This window comes from Physella acuta, unplaced genomic scaffold (assembly GCF_028476545.2).
Source record: "Physella acuta isolate Inbredline_101_S28 unplaced genomic scaffold, ASM2847654v3 ptg000283l, whole genome shotgun sequence".
In the NCBI taxonomy this organism is placed as follows: domain Eukaryota; kingdom Metazoa; phylum Mollusca; class Gastropoda; family Physidae; genus Physella; species Physella acuta.
Genome location: NW_026731802.1, coordinates 397,523 through 424,888, shown reverse-complemented (window position 1 = coordinate 424,888; position 27,366 = coordinate 397,523). Strand labels below are relative to the sequence as shown.

The window sequence follows — 27,366 nt, the reverse complement described above, 5'->3', positions numbered from 1 at the left end:
TTCAAGTACCTAGATATGTCATTTCTCTACTAGAAATACTAGCTTCAAGCAGTGGCGTAGCGAGGTCAGGTGTCATCCGGTGCGGCACCTAATGGTGTCAACCCACCCCCCCCCCCCCCCAAGAAAAAAAAAATATATATGTGTATACATTCCATATACACTTGTAAGTATGTGTATACGCATGTGTATTTAAATATTTTTTTTCTTCTGGATGTATAGGTAACATATAGGTTATTACAATTCTCAACCAAACCGTTTTCCTCAGGCATATATATTGCAACGTTGAGTTGATGTAACTGCCCCCCCCCCCCCATCACCCCACGGCGATTGCTTTAAACTGTGCTCAGATAATACTAACGTTTTGTATCTATATTAGGTTATAAATTCAGCTGGATGTTGCATGTTTTCTTTATCATTAGCAGGTTTACGTCATGGTGTCATCCCCCACCCCCCTCCACCTGTGTCGGGATTTGTCCACTTTGCTCTTAAAAGACTATTTAATTCGCTTTAATTAATCATTTAATTAAGTGAAATTATCATTTTTCTGTAGATCTATATATTTTGCTATTTTTTGCCTTGCTGTCACCCCCCTAAATGGTATCACCCGGTGCGGTCCGCACCCCCCCAACTCGCTACACCTCTGGCTTCAAGTACATCATTTCTCAACTAGAAATACTAGCTTCAAATACCTACTAGACATGTCTTTTCTCTACTAGAAATACTAGTTTCAAATACCTACTAGACATGTCTTTTCTCTACTAGAAATACTAGCTTCAAGTACCTACTAGACATGTCATTTCTCTACTGTTCAAAATGGCTAAACACATTTTAATTTTTGATTCAATAGAGAACCTAAGGAAAAATCACTTTAAATAAAACAAAAATAATTCTACCTATATATGCAACATTTTATAAGTTAAATTATTTGATCACAAAGATGATACATACTTGCTGCATTACTGCCTGCTCCACCTGCTGTATAGCTTGTTTGTCTAATTTTCTGATAGTCTGCGGACAAAAAAGAATAACAGATGCTCATAATGAATACATATACAACACTATTACTACATTACAATATAGAAAACTGCTCCAGTAAGCCAGTTATTGACTTACCTGGTACGTTGGTCAATTCTTTGCTATCCATTGAAAAAAGTGAACAGTCACTTCATATTTAACCTGTAAGCACAAACGACAGTCACTTCATATTTAACCTGTAAGCACAAACGACACTCCATATTTAACCTGTAAGCACAAACTACACTCCCTTCATATTTAACCTGTAAGCACAAACTACACTCCCTTCATATTTAACCTGTAAGCACAAACAACACTCCATATTTAACCTGTAAGCACAAACGACAGTCCCTTCATATTTAACCTGTAAGCACAAACTACACTCCCTTCATATTTAACCTGTAAGCACAAACGACACTCCATATTTAACCTGTAAGCACAAACTACACTCCCTTCATATTTAACCTATAAGCACAAACGACAGTCCCTTCATATTTAACCTGTAAGCACAAATGACCCTCCCTTCATATTTAACCTGTACTGTAAGCACAAACGACAGTCACTTCATATTTAACCTGTAAGCACAAATGACCCTCCCTTCATATTTAACCTGTACTGTAAGCACAAACGACAGTCACTTCATATTTAACCTGTAAGCACAAATGACAGTCCCTTCATATTTAACCTGTAAGCACAAACGACAGTCACTCCATATTTAACCTGTAAGCACAAACTACACTCCCTTCATATTTAACCTGAAAGCACAAACTACACTCCCTTCATATTTAACCTGTAAGTACAAATGACACTCCCTTCATATTTAACCTGTAAGCACAAACTACACTCCCTTCATATTTAACCTGTAAGCACAAACAACACTCCCTTCATATTTAACCTATAAGCACAAACTACACTCCCTTCATATTTAACCTGTACTGTAAGCACAAACTACACTCCCTTCATATTTAACCTGTAAGCACAAACGACACTTCATATTTAACCTGTAAGCACAAACGACAGTCACTTCATATTTAACCTGTAAGCACAAACGACACTTCATATTTAACCTGTAAGCACAAACGACACTCCATATTTAACCTGTAAGCACAAATGACAGTCACTTCATATTTAACCTGTAAGCACAAACGACACTCCATATTTAACCTGTAAGCAAAAAAGCTTATTTAAAAAAAAATTGACAACCAGCCCATGACTTTTACCATGGGCTTTGAAGACCAGTGAGCATGAACTAATTAAGGAATAATTTTTTTCTATTAACCAATGGCAATTGTGACAGTAAGATATAGAGGGGTAAAATTTAAAGCCATTTTAGTAATATTGTGTACTGTATATTACAGATTCTATATTTAGTATATTCTAGGTCTAGTGAGTATAATTAGATATAATTTATTAAAACAAATGAAGACTGCTGTAATTTCTTGTAATTTTTGTGCACGATTATAATACTTCCTCTATCTGTAAAACCTTAGTTTAGTGTCGGTTATTATTCCGGAATGGTATAGCAGTAAAAAAACAGTAAAGCAATGTCACACAGTTCCGGAATCCACCAGAAGTACTGTAAACCCTACTTTATTTGATGGCATCTTTTATTTTTAATACAGAACGTTTAAAATTTGGATAGATTTATTTTAATTGCATGTTAAATACTGCTTTATTAATCATTTTGTATAACTAGTTATTTTTACCTGTTTCAGCTAAATATTTCTGCAACTAAACATTGTTTAACAGGGTTTGTACGCAGTCTGGACGGGTTTATACTGTGGTATGACAATTTTCGCTGGATCGCATAAGAAACCCAATTTCTCAGTTAATATGTTATTGGAGAGGGGGGGTGAAGAGTGTTAGACCTATCTTTTTTGTTGTTGTTGTATGACTGACCATGTAAATGTGTTAAAAGTATTTGAAATTGTTATTTAATGAAGAATGATCGGCCATACAAATCTTGAGCTCATTTTTTTTTTACCCGCTATTGTTCCTTTGTCTTAGGTTGCAGGCAGGTGGTCTTATAAAAAATTATGAGGGAAGCTGTAAGTGGTAGTCTATGTATAATTCAACTACCTGTATTTTCAATTCACTCTCCAAACTGTTTTTGAAATCTTTGCAAAAGCTGACGCTTAGGGCCAGACTGTAACTAAGGTAACTGATATCTAAACTTGTATGACCTGACCATGACCCCAAGTACGTAGTTGGTGCTGTTTGGCTGGGGAGGGGGGGTGAAGGGAGAATAAAAGTTAGTGCACAGTTCATGCTGTATCCCCATCCTAATTTATAAAAGGCCATGTGCGCTCTTCTCTCTCTCTCTCTCTTTCTCTGTCCGCAAAAAATTTTCGCCGGACATCACGTCAGAATCGGCAGCGGTATATGGAGAACTTTTTACGGACTTTTGTTGAAAATAATATGTTAGATGTTTTAAATGTATAACCACAATTTTACTTAAAGAAGAAAAATAAAAATTAAAGGCGTATTCGAATGTAGAGAAACAGTATTATTTATGCAACCGGAAAAGCATTAATATATGTGAAAAAGAACGCATAAAACTGTGACGTCACTATTGCTTATACATTAACTAATGACGTCATCTGCCGTGTTAAGAATGAAAAGAAATGAACTATTTCATTCAAATTTGATTTAGATCTACGTACACTATGAAATGTATACAATACAATTTTTCCGGCCTAAACTCATAAAATTTATTTTATGTATTTGGATTCTAGATCTAGAGATTCTAGATCTAGACTAAATCTAAATCTAAATCTAAATCTACGCAATAACTAGATCTAGACGTAGACGCTAAGATCTAGATTTAGACTCTAACTTCTCTAAAATCAATTCCAAAAATAAATGTCTATATTAGGACTAAACTATTTCAAGACTTATTTATTTTATACAAAATCTTTGTTTGGAACTGGCTAATTTGGGATAAAAAATTAATTTGAAAGAATAGGCATATTTCTATATTAGGACTAAACTATTTCAAGACTTATTTATTTTATACAAAATCTTTGTTTGGAACTGGCTAATTTGGGATAAAAAATTAATTTGAAAGAATAGGCATATTCGCGTAAGTTAAGATTTTAAAATACGTGTTTCATTCTTCGTATTTTATAAGGTGCCTAAATAGCGGAGATGTTAGTGTACATTAAACCACGCAGGTGGTGCGGGTTCGAGACACAGCAAGTCAACTTGGTTAATGTATTCTTTTTTATTATGCTCGGGCTAAACTTAAAAAAAAAATTCTTTTAGGAATCTAGATCTAGATCTAGATTGTCGGGTGTCCGATAGGGCACTTCCCGGCGCCGCAGGCGCTTCAAATTTGGCATGATCTTGCCTTGGTGCGACAGAACACGGGGGCCGGTTGGCCGAAAAGTCTACGATGTGGGGGTCAAAACTGACCTCGACTGACCGGTACCTTATATGAGCTATAAATCGAAAAAAAATGTCCACGGAGGAACCTCTTCATAACTCTTGAGGTCGTAGACCGACCTTCGGGCGAATTAATTAAGCATTCAAATTCTCAATGTTTTCGAAAGCCTAAGCGAAGCTGGGCAGCATGCCTAGTTAGTTTTTAATAGCAGACAAAAGTTTCTCAGCTTTAAGCACAAATAATGGTGTGGTTACAAAGGTCTGATTTTCAAAGTAGGATATGAACACTGTTTCTAGTCACTTGTACTAATTTTGTTATCATTTTTACATTTTTGTAATCATTTTTACTATTTTCGTAATCTAGATTGTTTAAATTGGCCTAGCAGCTAGCTAGATCTAGATCTAATTAGTAGTAATTACAAAATGGTCGCAAATCCGCTGCAAGCCAAAAACATTAAACAAATTATTACATTTGACTTTATTATTTATATTTATATACCTTTTTTAATTTTTAGATCAACTAATTTAAATCTACTATTATATTTTTAGATTTTCTCACTAATCTAAAATTTACTCAATTTACAATTTAAACATGATAACTGAATAATAGACATCCACATTTAATCCATTAGGCACTAATTTTGAGGTTTTTAAGTAAAGTAAAGTTTCCCTTTCAAACCTTACGGTCTATGTGAAGTAGAGTTCACTTTTGAGGTTTTTAGTTCCTAAATTACTTCATTTAAAGTTTATTGTCACTCACAACCACTCTTGTGTTTGAGCTACAAAAAGCCATGAGTCTGGTTTGACTTTTATCTGGCTATGCACAAGAGTTCCTCACTAGTGATCACCAAATAGTGGACACGTGGTTTTTTTTTTCAAAAAAAAATTTGATTGTCATTTTTTTGGCCGGTCTTATAAAAAAACGACTGACAATATTTGATTTATTTTTTCATAGACTGATAGACATAATAATGCTTTACTAAGGGAATCAATTTTGTACTATGGAAATTTATATTTAAAGTTCTTGTATTTTTAATGAAACCAACTTTTAAATTTAGCCTTCATTCTCCGACGCAAATTTTGAAATGCTTTTCTGGCATATATAGCCCTGCCACCTATAGTTTGTTATTATAACGTGAAAACCCTTCCATTTTACTCGTGGTAAACATTTTTAAAAGTAATTTGTAGAAGGTCACTGGAATTTGGCCGATAAATTGTCGGAAGTCATGCCTCAGGTCCAGATGCCATATTGTTGTAAGCAACCGACCATGCCTCCAAGTTAGCGAGTAATACTAATATTTATTCCTGTTTCCTTTTGTCGATTAAACTTAAAAAATTAAAACATTAATTTACTTCAATCGACTTTCATTTAATTTATATTTTATATTTCAACGGTCAAATAAACCATGGTTTACCGTAACTTTAGTTACCAAAACTCAACAAACTACAAACATTACCCAATAATTTCTGACGCTAATAAACTAAGGTTTTACCCCTCTATCGGTAATCTATCGTTTTAGATACGTAAAATCGCCAGCGACTTGTAATGTGAAAAACAGGTGACTCCTTAAATTTTAATTATTTCACATTTTGAGGAGGATTTATGTTTTTTAAAATACAAAAATGTTTCCTTGTTTCATTTATGTACCTGTTTTAAAAAAATGGAATTAGGGCCTATAACTTTTCATTAATAAATGAAGACTAGCGATGTTTCCATCAGATACAACCATGCTCATTTACTAAAGCAGCCATCTTGTTTAAGTTTTATTTTTATAAACTTATAGCGTGAGATTCAGGGGGAAGCCACTCTATTTTACAAATGGCTGCTGTTTATAAAGCAACTTTTGCTCGCAAACACTGCTGTTTAAAGTTCATTTCTGGCCTATATTCCATATTGATATATTATTATTCAGTGGTCATGTTTAAATTGATAATTGCGTAAATTCTAGATTTAGTGAGAAAAACTAATATTTAGCCATTGATTTAGGTTTATTATTCATTTATCTATAATATTTGACACAAACATATCACAATATTACACCTTTATTAAAGCCTTGACAATGAGGTAACGTTTTCGTACATTAATAGCCGCGGGCAATTTTAGTAAAATTTTTACGTACCCAAAACGATAGATTACCCCTCCATCTATACTCTGTATACAAGAAAGTAAAAATTAGCAAATTCTTTCAGTTGCAGTGTCACTCACTCAACAGCAACACTCAACTGTCACACTAAGTCTTGTAAAAGTAATAAAGTAGTAATTACTACTACTAGGCCTACTGAGTACTTTACACAACACACTTTGACTTACAATTTACATTTTACAAGTTACATTTTGTCATTACATGATTACCTTACAGCATCTCTCATATGAAATGAAGACTGAGTAGGTCTAGATCTATGTTTAGATCTAGATCTAGTAGATTTATTCAAAGTCTACATTCTAGATCTGCGTAATTTACTAGTTTTGGATAATAGCCCAATTAATTTGCGGTCAATCTGACCTCTCTACGTTCTGACAATGGCGACCAATGTAACTATAGCAGAAATTCACATATATACCGGAATAAACATAACAATTTTTTGCAACTCTAAACTATTTTACATCCAGTAGGCCTAAAAAAAAATATTATTGTACATTACTACATAGGCTACACTAGATCTAATCATTTTAAGCAAAACTTGTACTTAACATTCAATATTTCTTACTTCTTATCTGATCTAGATTCTAGATCTAGAATCTAGATAAATTGGACGTGTTTTAAAGTTTTACTTAATTTTTCAAGGTTTTTCTTCGTGTTTCATTTTTGTTTATTTTGGTAAGTAGGGTGACCGAAGACTGTGGTCAATCACAACGCAAGCTAGCAGTAGCAGGCTAATCTAAATCTAGATCTTCTAGTTCAATCTAATTCTAACCTAGAGCTGTAAAATCTAAATTAGATTCCAAATAATGAATTACGAACGGGAAATAAAGTCCGATGACCATCATGACATCTTTCACTCAGTAATAATGACAGAAGAATCGTGCGTAAAAATTTATCATTTTATAAATATTAAATTATAAACTAGGTACTAGGATAAATTTTCAAAATTGGGTTTTTGGGGAAACAACTACTACAGTTAAAAGGAGCAGAAAATTACAATAACAGAACAGTTTTCATTTTTGATGTAGCTCAAACGGTTAAATAGTTATGATTTTTTTTCGTATTAAAAAAAGCGTTTTTTTTTAACATAGGATTTTTTTCAATTTCTGTGTTAGAATTTTTTTAAGCGTTTACTAAAATTGTCATAGCCTGTAAACCGTGTGATCAAATTTGTTATAACTTTGTAGTAACTTAAGTTATCATATATGTTAACATAATAAAAAATAAAAAGAGAACTTCATAGGTAGAATTCTAAAAAAAAACTGGAGGGGAGGAGGGGACCCCCTTATTTTTGCATTCACAGTGCTTTCATACAATCACAGTTTAAAGTTAAACTATTTGAAATATCACGCTGAAAATTGCTCAGAATGTGTGGCTATGGATGAGATCATTAATACCATCAAAATATTGATCATAATTTGAAAGTTTTTTGTTCAAAGAGCAAATGAGCTGATAAATTATGCATTTTTACAAAAACCGAAATATGGTTAGTGTAAAATGGAAAATGATGCCAAATTTGAACTTTTAAGTATTCATGTCTCAAAATTGGCCTGATTGTAGTTAACCCTAAACCTAAATAGATACAATCAAATTGTATGTTTTAGTTATATATGTTTGCCTAAAATAGGGGGTGGAAGAATGTACCCCTCTATATTTTTAACACCGAAACTTTTCACACAACTCAAAATTAACTCAAACTATTTAAAATATCAAGCTGAAAACTGATCAGAATGAAGTTCTGTAAGTGTGTCTGTTAATATTATATAAATATTGATATTGGTAAGTTTTATAAATGGTTATATGTGAATTCTAATTTTTTTTAATATATGAAACCATATTTTAAACTATTGTAATTTGTTTTAGAAAATTAAAGATGAACAAGTGATTTATTTCCATCAAAGAAATTTAATTTTCATCACTGTTTAATATTACATTGTTCTTCCTTTGCCTGTGCTGTAGAATTGCAGTTTCTATCTGGAATAATGAACATTACTTTAGTAACATGTCATTAAAATAAATGAAACATAACTAATTAGTAAACTGACCAACCACTGTAGACATACGGTCATTAAGATCGACTTATTAAAATTCCCGACAAACCCCTTGACATCATTAATGACTTATTGTGCGTGACAATAACTCCCGTCATTAATGCTCACGGCAATCTGTGCATGACAATGACTCCCGTCATTAATGCTCACGGCAATCTGTGCGTGACAATAACTCCCGTCATTAATGCTCACGGCAATCTGTGCGTGACAATGACTCCCGTCATTAATGCTCACGGCAATCTGTGCGTGACAATAACTCCCGTCATTAATGCTCACGGCTATACAGTTCTAGAATCTAGCTCTCGTAAAAATGGCTCAAAATAAACGCCGTAGATAAAAAAAAACTAATTTTGTTAGTATTCAAGATCTAAAAAGTCCACAACATTAATCTTAGAAGAATTCAAATAAACAGGACTACTGCGTTTACAATCAGAACAGAGCGTTGAAAACTTGGAATACTGTTTTAAATCCTTCATTATAAACTACGGTAAACGATCTTCCATAAGTGACGTCATTAACCCTCCCCCTATCCTCATTGGTACACTACGTCACCTTTCTTAACCCCAACCCTCGATGCTCACGTAGAACAATGTCAACCTCGGGTCAACGCGTCGTTCAGTGACGTCAGAGGACTGAGGACAGATTCCCGGTGAACGTCGTTAATTTAGGGGAAAAAAATCACAACCAACAATGTCAGTTTCGCGTGTTGGTTTAGTAATTTAGTAGTGGGCCATCCATACAATAGATCTACATGACGTCACGGAACTGGAGTCCACCGTACTTACTCAACCCCCCCCCCCCCCCGTATGCAATGTATGCGTATATGACAGCATTTCAAATAATAAAATATATAGGCCTAAATAAAGAGTCAATGGGGAATGTGCTATTATTTTCTAGAACTGTCAATTCAAACGATATAGTGATATTAATTAAACAAAGTCTATACTAAATAATAAAAAAATAACTGAATACAGTGTAAATTGAAAGTCATATTTAATAAGTCGGTAGTGTTGTTAGCGTGATCAGGCTAGGCCTCCCACGGTACTTCCGGCTTTCCTTTCGTTTTGAGCCGTAACCATCAGAAATGGCGAAGTACATACCTTTTTAGGGAGTGAACCATTAACAATGGGAGCAACTTAGAACTCTAAATTAATAAAGATAATACGTAGAAATGGTCCCTTTGTTTGATTCTCTACATAAAGTGCGCGTGTCTTCAATAGTTTTTTTGTAATGAATAAAATAAACTTACCTTATTTTCAAAGAATAACTCCTCTTTTTTGGGTCCAGAAGAAAAAAACAAAAAAATACAAACAAGCTTGATATCCATTTTTATCCTTAAAACAATCATCACAAGAAAATTGATCACACGGAAGCGCCTAATTAAGCAAATTTTCGAACATCGTCACTCGCGCGATCGCCGAAAACGCAACAGCCTGGTAACGGGAGAAAAATGACGCCTCGGACGCCGCGGCGCGAGCGTAATCCTAGTACCTATTATAAACTAAAACACAACAAAAAAACAGGAACACACACAAATCACAAAAGTTAGTTTTTTAAGTTAGATTCTACTTAATACTTAAGTTAGGAAAACGCTAGGCCCCTATAATAAAATATTAACATATTTCATTCTTCATGAATTTTAGTTTTTGATAATAGGCTAATTAATTACTAGGGCCTAGGCTAATTATAATAATTTACTTTTGGACTTAAGTAAAAATGTGTGAAAAATCCAAATTAGGAATATTTACTTGACTAATATTTAGGCCCCTACTATTATTTTTATTTAGTAAATATTTAGGCTAGTCATTAGTTCTGTCATTAATGTGCACTGTTTTGAAGTGTTTTGCTTAGGATAGTTTAGATCTAGATTCAGCTTTTTTTTTACTCTTGAAAATATAAGCCTCATATTAAAACCTATTGGGAGAATGTTTACACTGGTGTCCGATAATGGAATCGTCTTACTTTAAAAAGGGTGTTACAAAAACTAATAATAAGATCATCATTGAGGAAAGCGCAATACATTCTATTAATTAGGTATGATCATGATGCGACACGACTAATAAATCTATCCAAATGATTGGATTTTGGCGCGGCACACATTTTTCAGCGCTTTGTTTTCGGCAAAAAGATTATAATAAAATGGCATTATGGGGGGGGGGGGGGGGTTGATATTTCTGGCATAGTGACCAAAGTAAGGATGTGAGAATTATTCCCAGACCTGACAAGAGTACTAAAGAATGAATCAAACATTACAACCAAATCCCAGGCAGTAATGGTTTGTGATGTCAACTCAGGCGGGTTCTCAATATATGACGTCTAGGCCTAATGAAAGGAGGGGAACAGGAAAAGTGCTTGACATCATTGATGAAGCCCTCTATATTACAAAACAACATAATTACGCATTAGTATATGTATACCATGTTCAGAACTAATTATCGTAACTACAGCAAGCCTGCTAGATTGATGAGACGTTTTGAACAACCTCAATACATCATCCCAGCAGGAAAAAATGCCAACAATAGCCTGCCCAAGGCAAATAGGCCCCAACATACTGACTCCTAAAAAAGTTAATTCTGACAATAAGGCTCTGAGTCAAACCAAATGAATCCTGACAAAAACAACATTCAAGAAAAGAGCCAAAGCAGATGTGTAGCGGGGGGGGGGGGGACGTAGGTCCCCGGGCGCCGACCTTAGGGGGGCGCCAAATTAAAAGTTTGACGGGGGGGGGGTGCAAATGAAAAGCTCAAGGGGGGGGTTGCAAATTGAAAGTTTGTCCCAGGGTCGCTACGCCTCTGACCCAAAGACAAAATCAGCTGCAGGCAAAACTAGACAAAATAGTTGAGTATGTTGACATGGTGCATAGCAAAATGTCAACCCTCAATATTAGAAGACTTAAGCATATTATGTTGGCACGAGCTAATGCAAATTGTATGGGCAAGAGTTTAATGTAATTCTGTAATTCGGTTAAGGCGTTGCGTTAGGAATGGGGCCCAGGTTCGACAAACCAAGCGCGACAGAGGTAGAAGGCCAGTAGGCTATTGCTCTTTGTGTGATGCCTTAAACTCTATTTAATTTAATTTTGAGAACATTTATTACTGTTTTCCATCCTCTGTGGAAAACGTGTTTGTTTTTTGTTCTAGGACTTACGTTAAACTATCACGTTGACTCTTTGGCCTAATACACATAACTAATAATTTTTTTGTGTATGGTTTCTTTTTCATTATTGAGAATACTCCTGGGAAGGTTTCAGAATTATTTTTTAAAAATTTTGAATGTGAGGAGCCCAGCATGGTGTGGTGTTAGGGCTTTCTGAGGACACTATAGCACCTACGTTAATTTTAAAGCATGCCATCACTATGAATACAATGGGCTACAATAATTGTTCATTATATGGAATCCATTGGACAAAGGAAGTAAAGTTCACCTGTTAATGATGTGGCCATGGCATATGAAGGGATTGTGTGGTCAGCACTATGCCCAGCTGTCTTTACTTTATATATATAACCCCTCAAACATGGCACTTTTTAATTTTAGTGTGTAAAAAAATATTACTAAAATGTTAAAGCATCCTAACTTTTTACTACATCAGATAATGTGGACAAATTTGATATGTACAATCTTAGAATCTCAAGTTTGCAACTTTTGGAAAAGCTCTAGGGCAGTTTTAAAAAATCAGTTTGACGTTCCTACTCCCAAACTGCTTTGTAGTAATACAGGGGTCTCCAAACTTTTCAGCTGAGGGCCGCATTCATTATTGAATATCAGTTCGGGGGTCAGAGTTTCTTCAAGTTTGGATCTGAAGGCCTTTAGGTGGGTGTATAGATCAGAAGCTAGATTTCCCTCTCTTGTAGTTTTAGGTTCAGAAAATTTAACTGACTAGTTATGTCTGCAGCAGAGGCCAATAATTATTTCTATACCCACTCTTCATCAGACATTAATGGCTGTAGCTTGCCTTTACTTTCCAGGAAATCACCTATTTTCTTTCTTAACTTAAATACTCTGCTCAGAACTTTTCCACAACTTTTTTTTTGCACTTAAATTGTTTTGAATTTTCTGGGCAAAGTTCCTCAGCCACCTCTAACAAACATTTTCCATGGACATAAAGATCTCCGCGGGCCAGACGCCCCGCAGTTTGGAGACCCCTGCTGTAATATATTAGCATAATTGCTGAAAACAATCTAATAGAATTTTTACACTGCAGTAAAATACATTTTTCTTCTGTTCCACAATTTAGATCATGGCAGATTGGTTATGATGCTGGATTTTCCGAAGGGGAAAAAAAGGGCTTTTTAGAAGGATACAATATAGGTTTAGAAAAAGGACTAGATATTGGAAAAGAGGTACATCATTGTTCATATAATTATTCTTTGCTCCTATTGATCCCTGTATTAATTCATGTTACTAGATCTGCTATTAGTTGCTTGCACATTAGGTATGGGGGCTTGTGTTGGACATTATCATTTAATATTTTTAAAAGTGGGAACCATTTATGTACAGGAAATATATAACAAAGAGGTAGTGTATGACATTTAAAATAATTTGTGATATTTACTACTGTGATAAGTTAAAAAATTTTAAACAAAACATTTCATTCACCAGGTAGGATTTTATGCAGGTTATGCCTCACACGTCTTGAAAATGCAAGAAGTCAACTCCAGGTAAAAATGTTAAATTGGTTAAAGTAGGTAGTCCAAACTGGCGTAAAAAGTGCGTTTTAGGGTCAGTTTTTGCGGTTTTCAAAAAAAAAAATTTCACTACTTCTAGTTGTCCTATAAGAATAAAAATTATATGTCAATAAAGTTTAAGTCTTTACCTGTCGTAATCTGGTATTTTTATATCTGTAACACATGTTTGAATGTGTTTTATATTTGTTTGAAAAGTATCAGTTACGTCAACAAATGTCACCGTTTTGCGTGTACCGATCGACCCCACACTGTTTTATTTGGTCGCGGCTTCGCGACGAAGCATCGTAGAAGCATAATCTTAATGTCATTTTAAAGATCGAATTCTAGGCTATCGTTTGATGTATAAATTGAAAAAATAACTTGTTTATTTCATTTAAAAAATACAGATTTTAAACTTTAAATGACGATATATACACGGAAACAAACTAATTCTGTTTCAATTTTTACACCGATGTAAAGTTCAGTTTTATAACTACTTTGTGTTGTAAATTCAAGTATTTCTGATTTACGGTCGCGAAGCCGTACCCCCAATAAACATATAACCCTCGAGTCGACTTTCAGCCCCGAGTAAGTTGCTCGCCGAACGGTTTTAAAGGTTGACGACCGATGATGCTAAACGGATTTTACCCTTGCTAGAGCCTTCAAACAAGTTGTAAGTATCATTTTTAAAGTTTCATTTCCATTTTAATAAATGAATTTTAAGTTTGAATGTCAGTTTGGTTTAATTAGTACACGTTATTAATGTAAATTTGAACGCTACAAGTCCACGGTTTTAGCGTGTGAACTACGCTTGTACACAGGGTGTGTTTAGACGTGAAGCTATTTAATTCAGGACATTCTAGGGACTTAAAATATGGATGCACTTAACTATTAGATGCTAGTGTTTACTAATTCTTTAAAATCTATTGACTGGGATCAATGATAGGGTCGTATTACTACAGTTTATCTGGACTATCACGTCAAAATTATGAATCGACAAATTCAAAATGGCCACCAGACTATCCTGGTTACTATGTGGACGAACTCAATTATTTACAGGGAACGAAGGTTAAATACTTATAAAATACTAATGAAACACAAAAGAAATTTATAATTATAATAACTATACATTTTTATCAATGTATTTAAAACAAAAGACACTAAATTTGAAGGACTAATGTGATTAATTTTTTTAATTTTCTGTTGTGCACTCTGATTCTGATTCCCCTGCTGAATAATGTGAAATGGTCTGCGCCAGTCTCCTTAATAAAATGTACCAGATCAATTTTTAGATGGTGGTGCAATTTATGAAGATTGTACATGTTGTGACTTAGTTTTAAATGTTATATTAGTTGTAAGTGTAAGTAGTACTAGTAGTATTTCTCATTATTTATTTATTTTATATGCATATAATAGTAACAATGAAGGACAGTTAAGTTGTCCTATAGGATGTTGAGAACCACAGTATGGCATCTTCATCATTGGATATCTCAACCATTGTGGGACAAGCAACGATTATTTCAAATTTCATTCAGAAGAATTACTCTTAAAAATATATATAAAAAATATAAATTACTTTTAACAAAAAGGTGTTTTCAGGCTTTTTCATATGTTTCCAGTTATAGTCATAGGACAAATAGTAGGCCTACACAATAGGCTAGTAGTAAATTTAATTATATTTTATTAATCACTAAATCAATTGTTCGTTCCATTGCTGGAGACATTTACGGTGGCCTATCCAGAACTTTCCTTACAAGGGAAGGGAAGAAGGCCAAGACCCCACTCCCCCCTACAATTCCCAAAACATATTACTTACTCTTGATGCTCCACAAGATCAAGGTTGAGGGAAACAAGACGTACAAAGATGTTCCCCCAAAACAGTTATCAGGTTTGAAAAGAAACCAAAGCATGTGGCATCAACTGCTGCATCACTTGTAGGCATCACGTCTTTATTAAACTACATTACATTACATTTACTCTACTAAATTTTGATTCTGTTTCTCCTGCACTAGATAACTGTGGTATTTTTTAAAATAATATTTTAACTCATGTGATTTTTGATAATAATTAACACATTTTTCCACGTCGATGTTACCAACACAATAATTTTAGAGTTATTCCAAAGCAAAAAAAAAAAAAAAATTGAATTTTTTTTTTTTTAATGAAAATAAAAGTGACCAAAACGCATTTTTGTCATTTTCAATTATTTTTTTTACCTTAGAAAGACTCATTTTAGATGACTGAAAAAAATTGGGCATATATATTACAAACTTTGCAGCAACTTTACCAATTTCCACACTTCTATGTTATTTAGTTTAAAAAATATGGGTTCTCAAAAATGGCACTTTTTGAAAATCAGTTTTTTACCAAATTTTGCTTTTTTAAAAATCGCATAACTTTTTTATTTATTGAGATATTTTTATAAAATTTGTGGCATAGACCTTACAATTAAAAGTTCTTTCATGACATACTCACTCCAGAAGTCTGCAATCAATAGTTAATTTCAGTTTGGACTACCTAGTTAAAGTACATTTCACTAAGCTATTTCCAAAACTAGATCTGTACCAGTACACATTTTAAAACATGATATGGTTAGTATATTTTTATTTTGATCATCAGGATTCTTCCCCTTAAAAAAGTTGCATTTACTTGGCATTTTATGATTCCACACTGCAAATCTAGTTCTCAATGAATCTTATTCCAACAGGGCTATCAAAGTGTGTGAGACTATTCTACAACTTGCCTCAACCTTTGATGATGTTGAGCCTACAGACCAGGCATTAGGTGAACATTTTGCCAAGATACAAGCCAAGTTCAAACAGGTTAGAGCCTTTATGGTGTGTTGAAAATGTCAGTCCAGAACACCAACAGCAGTTTTGGTGTATCTCACTTGTTTGTATTCTTTATAGCTGACATCTTTATCTGGCGTGCAAGCAGAATATAAAACCCTGTGGTCCAACAAGTTTACAGACTCCACATTTTAAAAGACGTCTAATGCTGCATGATGGCCCTGTTAAGCAAGCATACTTTCCTCAGTGCATCAGGTAAAATTGATAAGGGTCTCACCAACACAAACAAGAGAAATCATTTTTCAACATTGTGTTTATTGTCAGCATGTTAGTTATTTATAAGGTTTGCTATTCTTTACTACTAATACAATTAATTTTGTGGAGATGAACCAGCAGTCACAATACTTGTTCAATGGTATAAAAAGTCTAGGCCATCTTATTTCTCTATTACATAATAACCAGTTAACATGCAGTTTCAATACACGAATCAATATCAAGCAGTTCATTCAGAAACTTCATTCACTCCATTTGTCACTGAGAAAATATCATTGAGTAGTAGCTAGCAACAGACAGGAAAATTATTTCGTTGCAGCCCATATGCTATCATCACAGCCTCGTACTTTCATGTCGGCAGGTGGGTTCACATAGATGTGTGAGTACAGCTCCTCAACTGGCAGCTCTGCATCAGTCTTTGAAAGTTCGGCAGCATCACCAACCTCTTTCTTGATGTCCTCCTCTATTTTCTAAAGGCAAAATATACAACAACCTTATTTTTATCACAATGAGGAAGGACATAAGCTGATGGTTGATGGGCAGAACCATTATTGGTTACAAGCCTAGTGGTGGCAGCTTCAGTTTTGTTATTGTTATATAAAATGCAACTTGTTATCACTTGTTATTTAGTACATTCATTTGAGGATTTAATCAACAAAATGGTTTGCTACAGTAAATAAAATAAGACAATGGAAATCTTTGAATTTTATTTACTTCTGACTATTTTTTCCTTTGTTTTAAATTTTCCTCTTTATTTTTTTTTTTAATTTTAATAGCCAGAATTTTTTCTAAAAAAGCATTTTAGTTTTAATATTTGTCTTTAATCTAATAGAAACATTTTAGACAGTAGTAGACCTACTACAACAGAGACAATGACACAACATGACAATCTTCAGACGTTTCCCTCATTTTTTTGTTATAAAACCAATCATATTGAAATACCTCTTGTTGGCTTATTTCTGACTGTAAAGTTACCAATACAGTTTATATAATATAAAACTAGCATGTTCTGTTTAAAGTTAATAGTGTTAGGACACCTGGGCAAATGTGTTAGAGAAAATCCCCTTTAATAAAAACTATCAGGAACAAAGAAACTTCCACTCAAATTTAGCTTAGCCCAAAAATGTGTAACAAATCTACATTCCCATTAAAGAACTAGGGTGTTGCCTAAGATTTTTAAACTTCATTATTTGCGAGAAATAGTCTCATAAATGGTTATTTATATTGACCAGATCTTTACTTCAGGGTTGGTAATTATTTGAATGATTAAAATTAGTTTACTCTGGTTGGGCATAGGATTTCCTCTCAATTGCTAAAGTTTTGAGGATACCAAACATGATTTTTATGCAACCAACCATTAGTTCTTACAATTACCATGTTCTTGTCTTATTGAATAAATTTACTGGAAAAGGAAACTGCAAACGCCAAACATTCATTGTTAAAATCTAATCAGTATTAATCACTCCTCTGTACTGAGACCCATGGTAAACCAGTTCTAACAAAGGTCAGTATTAATCAGTCCTCTGTACTGAGACCTATGGTAAACCAGTTCTAACAAATGTCAGACACTGGACAACAACGTTACCTTAATCTCTGCCTCTGTGACGAGGCCAGACTTTGTTATAACTTCTTTAAACTTTCCTATTGGGTCACGAGTTTGACGGACTTCTTGAATCTCTTCTCGAGTGCGGTAGCTGGGACAAAAAGAACTCTGTTAACAATAAGCAGTTTCTTTTTTTTTTTAAAATAATGAACTAGTTTGGTTTAAACAGAAATGAGAGCCAATTCTAAAAGCAGATGGAACCAGATGCATGCTCATGTGTACCGACCTTGTTCCTGGGTCACTCATACTGTGGCCATGATATCTGTAAGTGGCTGCTTCAATAAGGATAGGGCCATTCTTCAGCACATAGTCCTTGGCAAATCTTGTAGCTTCCTTCACACCCAGAACATCCATGCCGTCAACCTAATAGCCACAATACAAAAATAAAACTGAATCAGACGCACCTGTAATAGTAATACACAAAGACGAGTAACTAGAGCTGTTTATCTAAAGTAACAAACCCAAAGGCCTGGCACATAGTCTCCCCTTGTGTAGTAGCTGGTGCTAGCTGAAGCTCTGGCAGCTGAAGTGCCCATGCCAAATCCATTGTTCTCACAGACAAAGATACAAGGCAAGTTCCACAGCTTAGCCATATTGTAGGCCTCAAACAGTTGGCCTTGGTTGGCTGCACCATCACCATACAGAGCAATACACACGTTGTTGTCATTCTTGTACTTGTGAGCAAAAGCAATCCCAGCACCTAGAGGAACCTTGACAAGAGACACAAGTTAGGTGAATTAGCAGCTAACTTTTTAACCATTCTATGATCCAGTAACTGCTAATGTCAGATCAGTCCATACCTGGGCTCCAACTATTCCATTGCCTCCATAGAAGTTCTTGGCATACATATGCATGGAGCCACCCTTGCCATTAGCACAACCTGACTTTCTTCCTAAAGGAGAAACCATTTTTAATCAAGTCAAATACTTGAGCTGCAGCTATTTAAAAAAAAAAAGTATGAAATGAAACTGAGAAAACACCTGTTAATTCAGCCAAGACCCCCAGCACTGAGACACCCCGGACATATGTCCAGCCATGAGCACGGTAAGCAGTGATGACAGAATCTTCTGGGGTAATGGCAGCCTCCATCCCTACGGCAATGGCTTCCTAAATAAACAGATGCTAAAGCTAGGTAAGTTATGCAGACATTGGAAAGTTTTCCTACTATAGAATTTGAAACATAAATAGTACTGAATACAAAGATTTAAAAAAAAACAGCATACTAAGAGGTTATTTAAAGAATGAATCAAACATTACAACCAACCTGACCAGAGTAGAGGTGGCAGAAACCCCTGATGATTTTAGATTTGTACAAGTTGCTGGCTGTGGTTTCCATGACTCTGATGGTGCGCATCTGTCTGTAGTACTTGAGAGCCTCCTCCCTGTTGTAGGTCACAGTTGTATTGGGGCCTTGATCAAGGCGATGTAGTTTGTAGGGCTGAAAATACATTGTCACTTGAAACAAGCTAGACATTAACACAGTTGTATTGGGGCCTTGATCAAGGCGATGTAGTTTGTAGGGCTGAAAATACATTGTCACTTGAAACAAGCTAGACATTAACACAGTTGTATTGGGGCCTTGATCAAGGCGATGTAGTTTGTAGGGCTGAAAATACATTGTCACTTGAAACAAGCTAGACATTAACACAGTTGTATTGGGGCCTTGATCAAGGCGATGTAGTTTGTAGGGCTGAAAATACATTGTCACTTGAAACAAGCTAGACATTAACACAGTTGTATTGGGGCCTTGATCAAGGCGATGTAGTTTGTAGGGCTGAAAATACATTGTCACTTGAAACAAGCTAGACATTAACACAGTTGTATTGGGGCCTTGATCAAGGCGATGTAGTTTGTAGGGCTGAAAATACATTGTCACTTGAAACAAGCTAGACATTAACACAGTTGTATTGGGGCCTTGATCAAGGCGATGGAGTTTGTAGGGCTGAAAATACATTGTCACTTGAAACAAGCTGGACATTAACATTTCATGTTTGCTCATGTCCTCTTTTGGCTGTGCAATTTAGTTCTAAGTCAAGCCTCAATAGTAGGCACTCAGAAGACTCAAATGGTATAGATTGCTCTTGTTAATATGGATGAAATATTTGCCTAAAAACAAATCAAAGGTGGAACAAAACTGTATATAAAAACTAACACACTAATGAATTCGGAAGAATTAAGTTTTTAGTTTCAGATTATTTTTATATTCAGAAAGCTCCTGGAGCTTGAAGATAGCACAAGTTTAGCATTAACCGTTCAATGTGTATTGTAATGGTAATGAAAAACAAAACTATTGCTCAGTTCTTGAAATTATAACCATCCCTTAATACATTGAAGCTATTTCTTGATTTGAACTATTCTATTAAATAGTACGAGCCGACCCGCTATTTCATTGTTTTATTTTCTACTTTTCAGTAATTCATAATTTGTGAATTCGACAGTACCAATGCTGCCACTGAAAAGATTTGCTTTAAAACACTATCAGTAGGTCGTTAAGGACGATACTACCCTCACCCTCCTTTCCCCCAACCCCTACCCTACACCCCCCCCGTGAAAGCAGCCTCCTCTTAGTTACCTCCCCTAAGTTTAAAATCGTTTCAAACTAAATTATCTGCCCCTAATAGCCGTCACTAAACCCGGCTCTACGAATGTAAACATTTAGCGTGAACCACAGCTCACCAGACCATACAGCTTGTTTTCTAGCGTCTCCACGAGGAGAATTATATATATAGATAAGTTTAAATAACACCAAATTTAATGCCCACACTGATCAAAAGGTACAAAGAAATCAGTTTAAAAAAAATGATCCATAATGGGTTATAAAATCTGTCTGATAAACAACTAGTTACTGGAAAAATAAAAATGTAACTGTAAGCTACAAAATATACAATATGGCACTGTTTTTTTTTATTTCATTGATTTATAATTATATATTCATGGTGAATAAATAAGTTAAAATTTAAACTCTACGCCAAAGTGTAATGGATATTTAAACATACAAACCCAAAAGCTGTTTATTTAGTTCAGTACTAACATAAAATAAACCGGGAGTCTTCTTCTTCTTCGTTCTTAATTATTAGTGTTGAAGGGGATCGAGATTTATCTGCCAGTGGGGTTGAACTCGAGACTGATCGAATTTATCAACCATGTACTTTTTGCCGACTCGACCACGCCTCCAACACAATTAAGCGTTACGTGTCAACTGGTTATGCGCCATTGAGGCCATTGACTCCGATTTCAGCCTGCTTTTCTTTTTGGATTTGCTTCCATAGCCTTTGTCCAACCAAGAACAAACTACAAGGCAGCAGTTGTTTAATTTTAGAGTTGTCTCTCCTAGAAGAGTGGCTGTCCCCTAAACTTTCTCAAATATTTATAGGCTTTTGAAAAATTTAAAGTAGAAAAAGTTCCACTTCTGGTTATCGGAAATCGCTGAAAAGTTTATATGTATCTAGAAATTTGATAAAATACTTATATATGAAATTTCATCAACCTAGCTGTAACGGTACTCAAGTTGTCTTGTTTACAGACACATACACAGACAAGATTGCAAAACTACGTTTTTGCAAGTTAAAAATAAAACTTAACAGCCCACAAAATATTTATATGAAATAGAAGACTTCACGTTTATTATTCCCATAGAATTATTTTAAAATAGGCTACAAATCCTTCTATTCAAACATGCTGATCTATATTTAATTAGTGAATGTCAGCAGATTTATTCTTAGTACAACTTCTCAACTATTTCTGATATTAAACATTTACAATTTCAGAAAAATATTTAGCATTAAAATAATATGGATGAAATTTATAAAATTTAAATATAAAAAAAAAGTATTTCAAGAGCCTTACTCTAAACCCAAATGACTAACTGAACTACACATACCATAACATGGAGCTACACATACCATAACATTGTGGCTTGCTTCTGGTACTGTTGAAAAGTGACATCCATGAATTGCTCCAAAGGTCCACTAGGGAAAGGGAAAACAATTAATAATAGGCCAATAATTTAGTATTTTGAACACATTTGTAATTTCAGCACAAAAAAAGCATTAAAAACGTAATATGTAGGCTTTTACTTTTATTAGTTACTACTGACAAAATATTTTAAGAGGGTTTCATCAATGAGTTACCAATCTCATATTCTTAGATGTGTGACCTTGTTTTCTAAAAATGGGTTATTAAAATGTTAACAATGCCTGCGCTATATTTCTTGGATTATATTTGTTGGGGCATGGGTCTACCTACACTATGAAAGCCTTGAGTGTATGTTAATCACTCTCTGTAATGGTGAGGTAAAACAAACTTCTGCAAGGTTTTAACTGTGTCTCTTAAAAAAACATTAATACCACACTCGACAGTATTATTAATATTGAAGTTACTATGCAGAACGCCGAGCGTTCCAAGTATTTTCTAATTCCATAGAATGGATTCTAAAAAAAAGGTATTATTATTCAATACCCCATATAATCATATATATATATAATATAACTGATTAAAATGTTGAATACTTCGTTTGGTAGCACATTGGGTGTGGTAGAGTCAACAGTGTGACAGCTAACATTCAGAGTAACAATTAGAAAATTAGTAGATCTAAATATTATTAACAAAGTTATGTGTAGTAATTAATGGGTTTTTTTAAGAAACACAGAAAAAAAAACTTTCAGAAAATTTGTGACAACTAGATCTAGTAAAATAGGAGGATTAGATTTAATGAAGTTAAAGTAGGAAGATGAACTAGAACAATGTTTGGTAGCAGAAATAATTAGCAAAACAGTATTTAAAATGGAACTAAAATTAATCTGTGCATATTTTTAAACATGGTGTATTAAAAATAATATGCCGCTAAATAAATGAAGGTTTACAGTATATCCGGTGGTTTCTTGAACAGTGTGACAGACTACACCATGGTTTTACTGTTTTACCATTCCGGAATAATAACCGACTTTATATCGTAATATTACAGATTTTTGTAACTTTTAAGACATAGGCCTAAATCAGTATCTATGTTTTAGGTGTGTAAAATCGTCTAAGGCTAGTAATGTGCGAAAAAGGGTGCCTCATTGTTAAGGCTTTAATTGAAGTATACTGTGATATATTTGTGTCAAATATTATAGATAACTGAATAATAAACCAAAATCAATGGCTGAATATATCAATATAGGCCAGAAATTGACTTTAAACAGCAGTATTATCAAGCAAGATTTGGTCTGTAAACAGCAGCCATCTATAAATTAGAGTGGTTTCCCCTGAATATAACTAGAATTTTACAAAAAAAAACTTAAACAAGATGGCTGCTATTGTAAATGAGCTTGGTTGCATCTGATGAAAACATCGTTAGATCTAGTATTTATTAATTACTGAAAATACTAGTAAAGTAATAATTACTAAAATTTAGGGCTTTGGGGTCACCTTTTTTTCACATTTAAATTAGATCTAAATCTTGATCTAGAATATTCTACTTACTTCTATACTAATGGCCTACTTATTATTATATTACGAGAAAAATGGCCCGTTGAGGAAGTATACAACAGGCGCTAGGTCGATAGTGCTGTCTATTTTCTCTAAACTAAATCTAACCCACCCCCCCCCCAAACATGTCTACCGTCCCATTCAACGAAATATAGTTATATACTTTTTCCAGTGTCCGCCCTTTCCCCGAAAATTCTACCCCCGCCCCCGAAAATTTCAAGTACCCCCACCCCTCTCCGGGGAGGAAAAAGTCTGAAAGAAACACTAGTCGCATTTGTAGATCATACAAACTAAAGGAAGAATCTGGACGGGGCTTCGCCCCTACCGGAAGAGATGCATGAAAAAAACTGTGCACGCTAAACATTTTTTTTTAGATTAGAAAAAGTTCCTCCCTCCGGAGAGGAAAAAGTCTGAAAGAAAAACTGGTGTCGCGCTTAGCCACTACCCGAAGAATTGTATGAAAGACTCTTCATGTATACCACTTTTAAGATTAGACAAAATTGGCTTTTTAATTCAATGTTTACTCGAGAATCAATGACGTCATATTACTGTGTGCACTCTCCGGCTTGATACTATTTTCTATTATATGCTAAATGTGACGTCATATTTCTTTTTCGTTTTACTATGCATGTTTTGAATTTGCTTGTGTTTTCTCTATAGCGTTCTTGTCAGACAGCGAAACTATTATTATAGATAATAATATATTACTTAACAACTACGAACTGACTGTACTAGTTTAATTAAGTTTGGTAATCTATCGTTTTAGGTATGTAAAATCGCCCGCGGCTAGTAATGTCCGAAAAAGTTACCTCATTGTCAAGGCTTTACTAGAAGTATATTGTGATTTGTGTCAAATATTATAGATAAATGAATAATAGTAGGCCTAAACCTAAATCAATGGCTAAATATATCAATATAGGCAAGAAATTAACTTTAAACAGCAGTGTTTGCGAGCAGGATTTGCTATATAAAAAGCGGCCATCTGTAAGTTAGAGTGGCTTCCCCTTAATCTTGCACTATAAGTTTACAATAAAAAAAATAAACAAGATGGCTGCTATTGTAAATGTTAAAATGTCTAATGAGCATGGTTGCATCTGTTGGAAACATTGCTAGTCTTCATTTATTGCTGAAATTTTTTAATTCAATAGTTTAATTATTAATTAAAAACAGGTAGGCCCTACATAAATGAAACATGGAAACATTTTTGTATTTTTCAAAACATAAATCCTCCTCAAAATGTGAAATAATTATTAAAATTTAAGGAGTCATTACTAGGCCTAGTTGCGGGCGATTTAACGTACCTAAAACTATCTAAAACGATAGATTACCTACTAGTTTAGGTAAAACCTTAGTTTAGCGTCGGTTATTATTCCGGAATCGTATAGCAGTAAAAAACTGTAAAATAATGCCAAAGTCTGTCACACTCTTCCGGAATTCACCGGAAGTACTGTAAACCATACTTTATTTGGCGTCATCTTTTATTTTTATACAGAATGTTTAAAATTTGGATAGATTTATTTTTGTAATCATTTTTACATTTTGTACCCTAATCATTTTTACTATTTACGTAATCTAGATTTTTTAAACTTGGCCTAGCAGCTAGATATCTAGCTAGATCTAGGTCTAGATCTAATTAATGAATGGTCGCAAATCCGTTGCAAGCCAAAAACATTGAATTATTACATTTGACTTCATTATTTATATTAATAGTATAATAGCTTATTAATAGGCCTATATTTTTTATTTTTAGATCTACTAATTTAAATCTACTATTATATTTATTCTTGTTTCCTTTTGTCGATTAAACTTAACAAATTAAAACATTAATTTACTACAATCGACTTTCAATTTATTTATATTTCAATGTTCAAATAAACCATGGTTTACCGTAACTCTAGTTACCGAAACTCAACAAACATTACCCGATAATTTCCGACGCTAAACTAAGGTTTTACCCTAGTTTAACTTATTGTACTCAACTATCAACTAGCAGTTAGTTAGTAATAGTTAGTACAGTTAGAGTAGTAAACTAGTTACTAGTTAGTAGTTAGGCCTACTAGTTAGTAGTTACTAGATTTAGAGTAATTTAGACAAGTTAGCACTGAACTGTACACTGTACAGTGTAGTAGTGTATAGTTACTGAGTTAGCCTAGACCGATTTTACATTTAGATTAAATAAATAAATAGATCTAGATTCTAGATTAAAATCGAAAGAGCTGTGTTTACACAGTTTAAATAACAGCTTATTAGCCTGTTAAAATATTGCTTTTGGCTGAAGTAAAATACATACGGCGAAATTTGCAGGAGCACGGAAACATAACACCCGCAGAGCAGACATTTTCTCTGAGGTTAGTCTAACTTCACACTCTAAGGTCAAGGGGTCTAGCCCGTAGTGTCGAAACGAAAGTACAAAAATTGTAGTATTGTCCGTACTGTCGAAATTATTTTTTGCTATTTAAAATATTAGATGTTGATTATAGTTATAAACGTTTTTGATTTCTTCAAAATATATCACAAATACAATATGTAATTTTGTGTATTAAAAAAAAATAATCGCAACGTAAATCGGTGTTACAAAATAATCGTACGTGTTAATACTCGATTATTATAAGGGAAAAAAATGTCTAAAACAAGAACCAAAACAAAAAATTACTAAAACAAATAAAATTTTACATTCCTTCGTTTTTGAATTTACAAAAACTGAAATCGTCATTTAAAAACTCAGTTAATGGCATTTTTACAAGCTTTTATTTAACTTGATTCCTCGTGCTATTTCTCTCATGTCTGAGTCAGAGTTTCTTTCAGGCATCTCTTCTGGGGGGGGGGGGGGGGGGGGGTTATGGATTTTATATAAAAAAAAACATTCTTTTAACAGTGTCTGCTTCCCCCCCCCCCAGGTGAAAAAAAGTCTGGAAGAAACACTGGCCTGGATGGAAACTTTACTAACAAAAAACAAAATTATACCCGAACCGATGGGGTTAAACTTGAATGTCACTTAGGTTAGATCTGATAATGCAATGTGCCACGAACTTTGACATAATTAGAGGTGTTTCGTTCCGTTTTAAAATTAATTAAATATTTCTATGGCCTATAGTGCACACTTACTTATAATTTAAGGCCTATATATAATAAATATAAGCCTTTTTAAAAAAGAAAAACGTAAATAGTAACAAAATATATGCGTGCACTATAAAGATGTATGGGACGGAGTGGTCTAGCGGTCGAGTTCGAATCCGGGTTCAAGTCAGTAGAGTCCCTGAGTCCACCCAACTCTGATGGGTACCTAACTCACGTTAGGGAAAGTAAAGGCGGCTGGGCATAGTGCTGACCACACTATCTCTTCATATGCCGAGGTCACAGAAACAAGTGAACTCTACTCAGTGGCGTAGCGAGGTCGGGTGTCACCCGGTGCGGCACTTAATGGTGTCACCCAACCAGAGGCGTTGAGACCCTTCCCGGGGACAAACTTTCAAGTTTTCGATTTGCACTCCCCCCCCCCCTCAAACTTTTGATGTGCACCCCCCCTCAAGTTTTTCTCTATATATTTTGCTATTTTTTGCCTTGGTGTTACCCCCCCTAAATGGTGTCACCCGGTGCGGTCCACACCCACGCCCCCCCCTCGCTACGCCCCTGACTCTACTTCACTTGCCCCATAGACCGTCAGGTTTGTAAGGGAAACTTTACTTTACTTACTAAAAATATGTAGATCTAGAATTTAGAACTAAAACATAATGACAAAAAATTATTAGCTTTAAACATAATATTGCACCATATTTACATAACTGTTCGTGACTATATATACACCCTTCTCCCATGCATAATATACAGCGATCCATGCTCTATTTATATTATATATATATTCGGTTTATATAAAATGTGGTGCATTAATTATTGTGTTTAAAGATAGTCATTTTATTTTATTCTTTTTTTTTAAGACAGTTGTTATATTTTTTATCAGTATTATTCAACAAATTT

The 27,366-nt window shown here is 34.3% G+C and overlaps 3 protein-coding genes across 4 annotated transcripts in view; 1 reads left to right on the top strand and 2 right to left on the bottom strand.

Moving 5' to 3' along the window:
• LOC131939577 (centrosomal protein of 85 kDa) overlaps nt 1-1,222 on the bottom strand; it is a 29,002-nt gene extending 27,780 nt beyond the window's left edge. For both annotated transcript variants that reach the window (XM_059297980.1, XM_059297982.1), the window contains exons 1-2: nt 1,114-1,222; nt 949-1,008 (exon numbers count right to left, since the gene is read on the bottom strand). In XM_059297980.1, coding sequence (XP_059153963.1) covers nt 949-1,008; nt 1,114-1,144 — 91 coding nt within the window. In that variant the 5' untranslated portion in view covers nt 1,145-1,222. The remainder of the gene's footprint in view (nt 1-948; nt 1,009-1,113) is intronic.
• Nucleotides 1,223-7,236: 6,014 nt separating this feature from the next.
• Nucleotides 7,237-16,346, top strand: LOC131939579 (protein LTO1 homolog). Its single transcript, XM_059297984.1, has 5 exons — nt 7,237-7,422; nt 12,828-12,933; nt 13,193-13,251; nt 15,965-16,079; nt 16,167-16,346. Exons 1-5 carry the CDS (start codon nt 7,349-7,351, stop codon nt 16,239-16,241), a joined length of 429 nt encoding a protein of 142 aa, XP_059153967.1. The 5' UTR covers nt 7,237-7,348; the 3' UTR covers nt 16,242-16,346.
• On the bottom strand, nt 16,342-25,763 carry LOC131939578 (putative pyruvate dehydrogenase E1 component subunit alpha, mitochondrial). Its single transcript, XM_059297983.1, has 9 exons — nt 25,682-25,763; nt 21,825-21,890; nt 19,187-19,360; nt 18,903-19,029; nt 18,723-18,814; nt 18,384-18,632; nt 18,149-18,285; nt 17,905-18,013; nt 16,342-16,789 (listed from the first exon to the last, which is right to left on the bottom strand). The coding sequence occupies exons 1-9, from the start codon at nt 25,727-25,729 to the stop codon at nt 16,625-16,627; spliced, it is 1,167 nt and encodes a 388-aa protein (XP_059153966.1). The 5' UTR covers nt 25,730-25,763; the 3' UTR covers nt 16,342-16,624.
• Between the last annotated feature and the right edge of the window lie 1,603 nt (nt 25,764-27,366).

Excerpts from the sequence above, each read along its gene's own strand:
- LOC131939578 (XM_059297983.1), bottom strand. The coding sequence starts at position 25,729 with ATGTCTGCTCTGCGGGTGTTATGTTTCCGTGCTCCTGCAAATTTCGCC. Across the intron at positions 18,286-18,383 it reads ACTATGTGCCAGGCCTTTGG|GTTGACGGCATGGATGTTCT; the intron begins GTTTGTTACTTT and ends TGTGGCTATTAG. Across the intron at positions 18,014-18,148 it reads ATGAGTGACCCAGGAACAAG|CTACCGCACTCGAGAAGAGA; the intron begins GTCGGTACACAT and ends TTTTTGTCCCAG.
- LOC131939579 (XM_059297984.1), top strand. The coding sequence starts at position 7,349 with ATGAATTACGAACGGGAAATAAAGTCCGATGACCATCATGACATCTTT. Across the intron at positions 7,423-12,827 it reads GTAATAATGACAGAAGAATC|ATCATGGCAGATTGGTTATG; the intron begins GTGCGTAAAAAT and ends TCCACAATTTAG. Across the intron at positions 13,252-15,964 it reads ATGCAAGAAGTCAACTCCAG|GGCTATCAAAGTGTGTGAGA; the intron begins GTAAAAATGTTA and ends TTATTCCAACAG.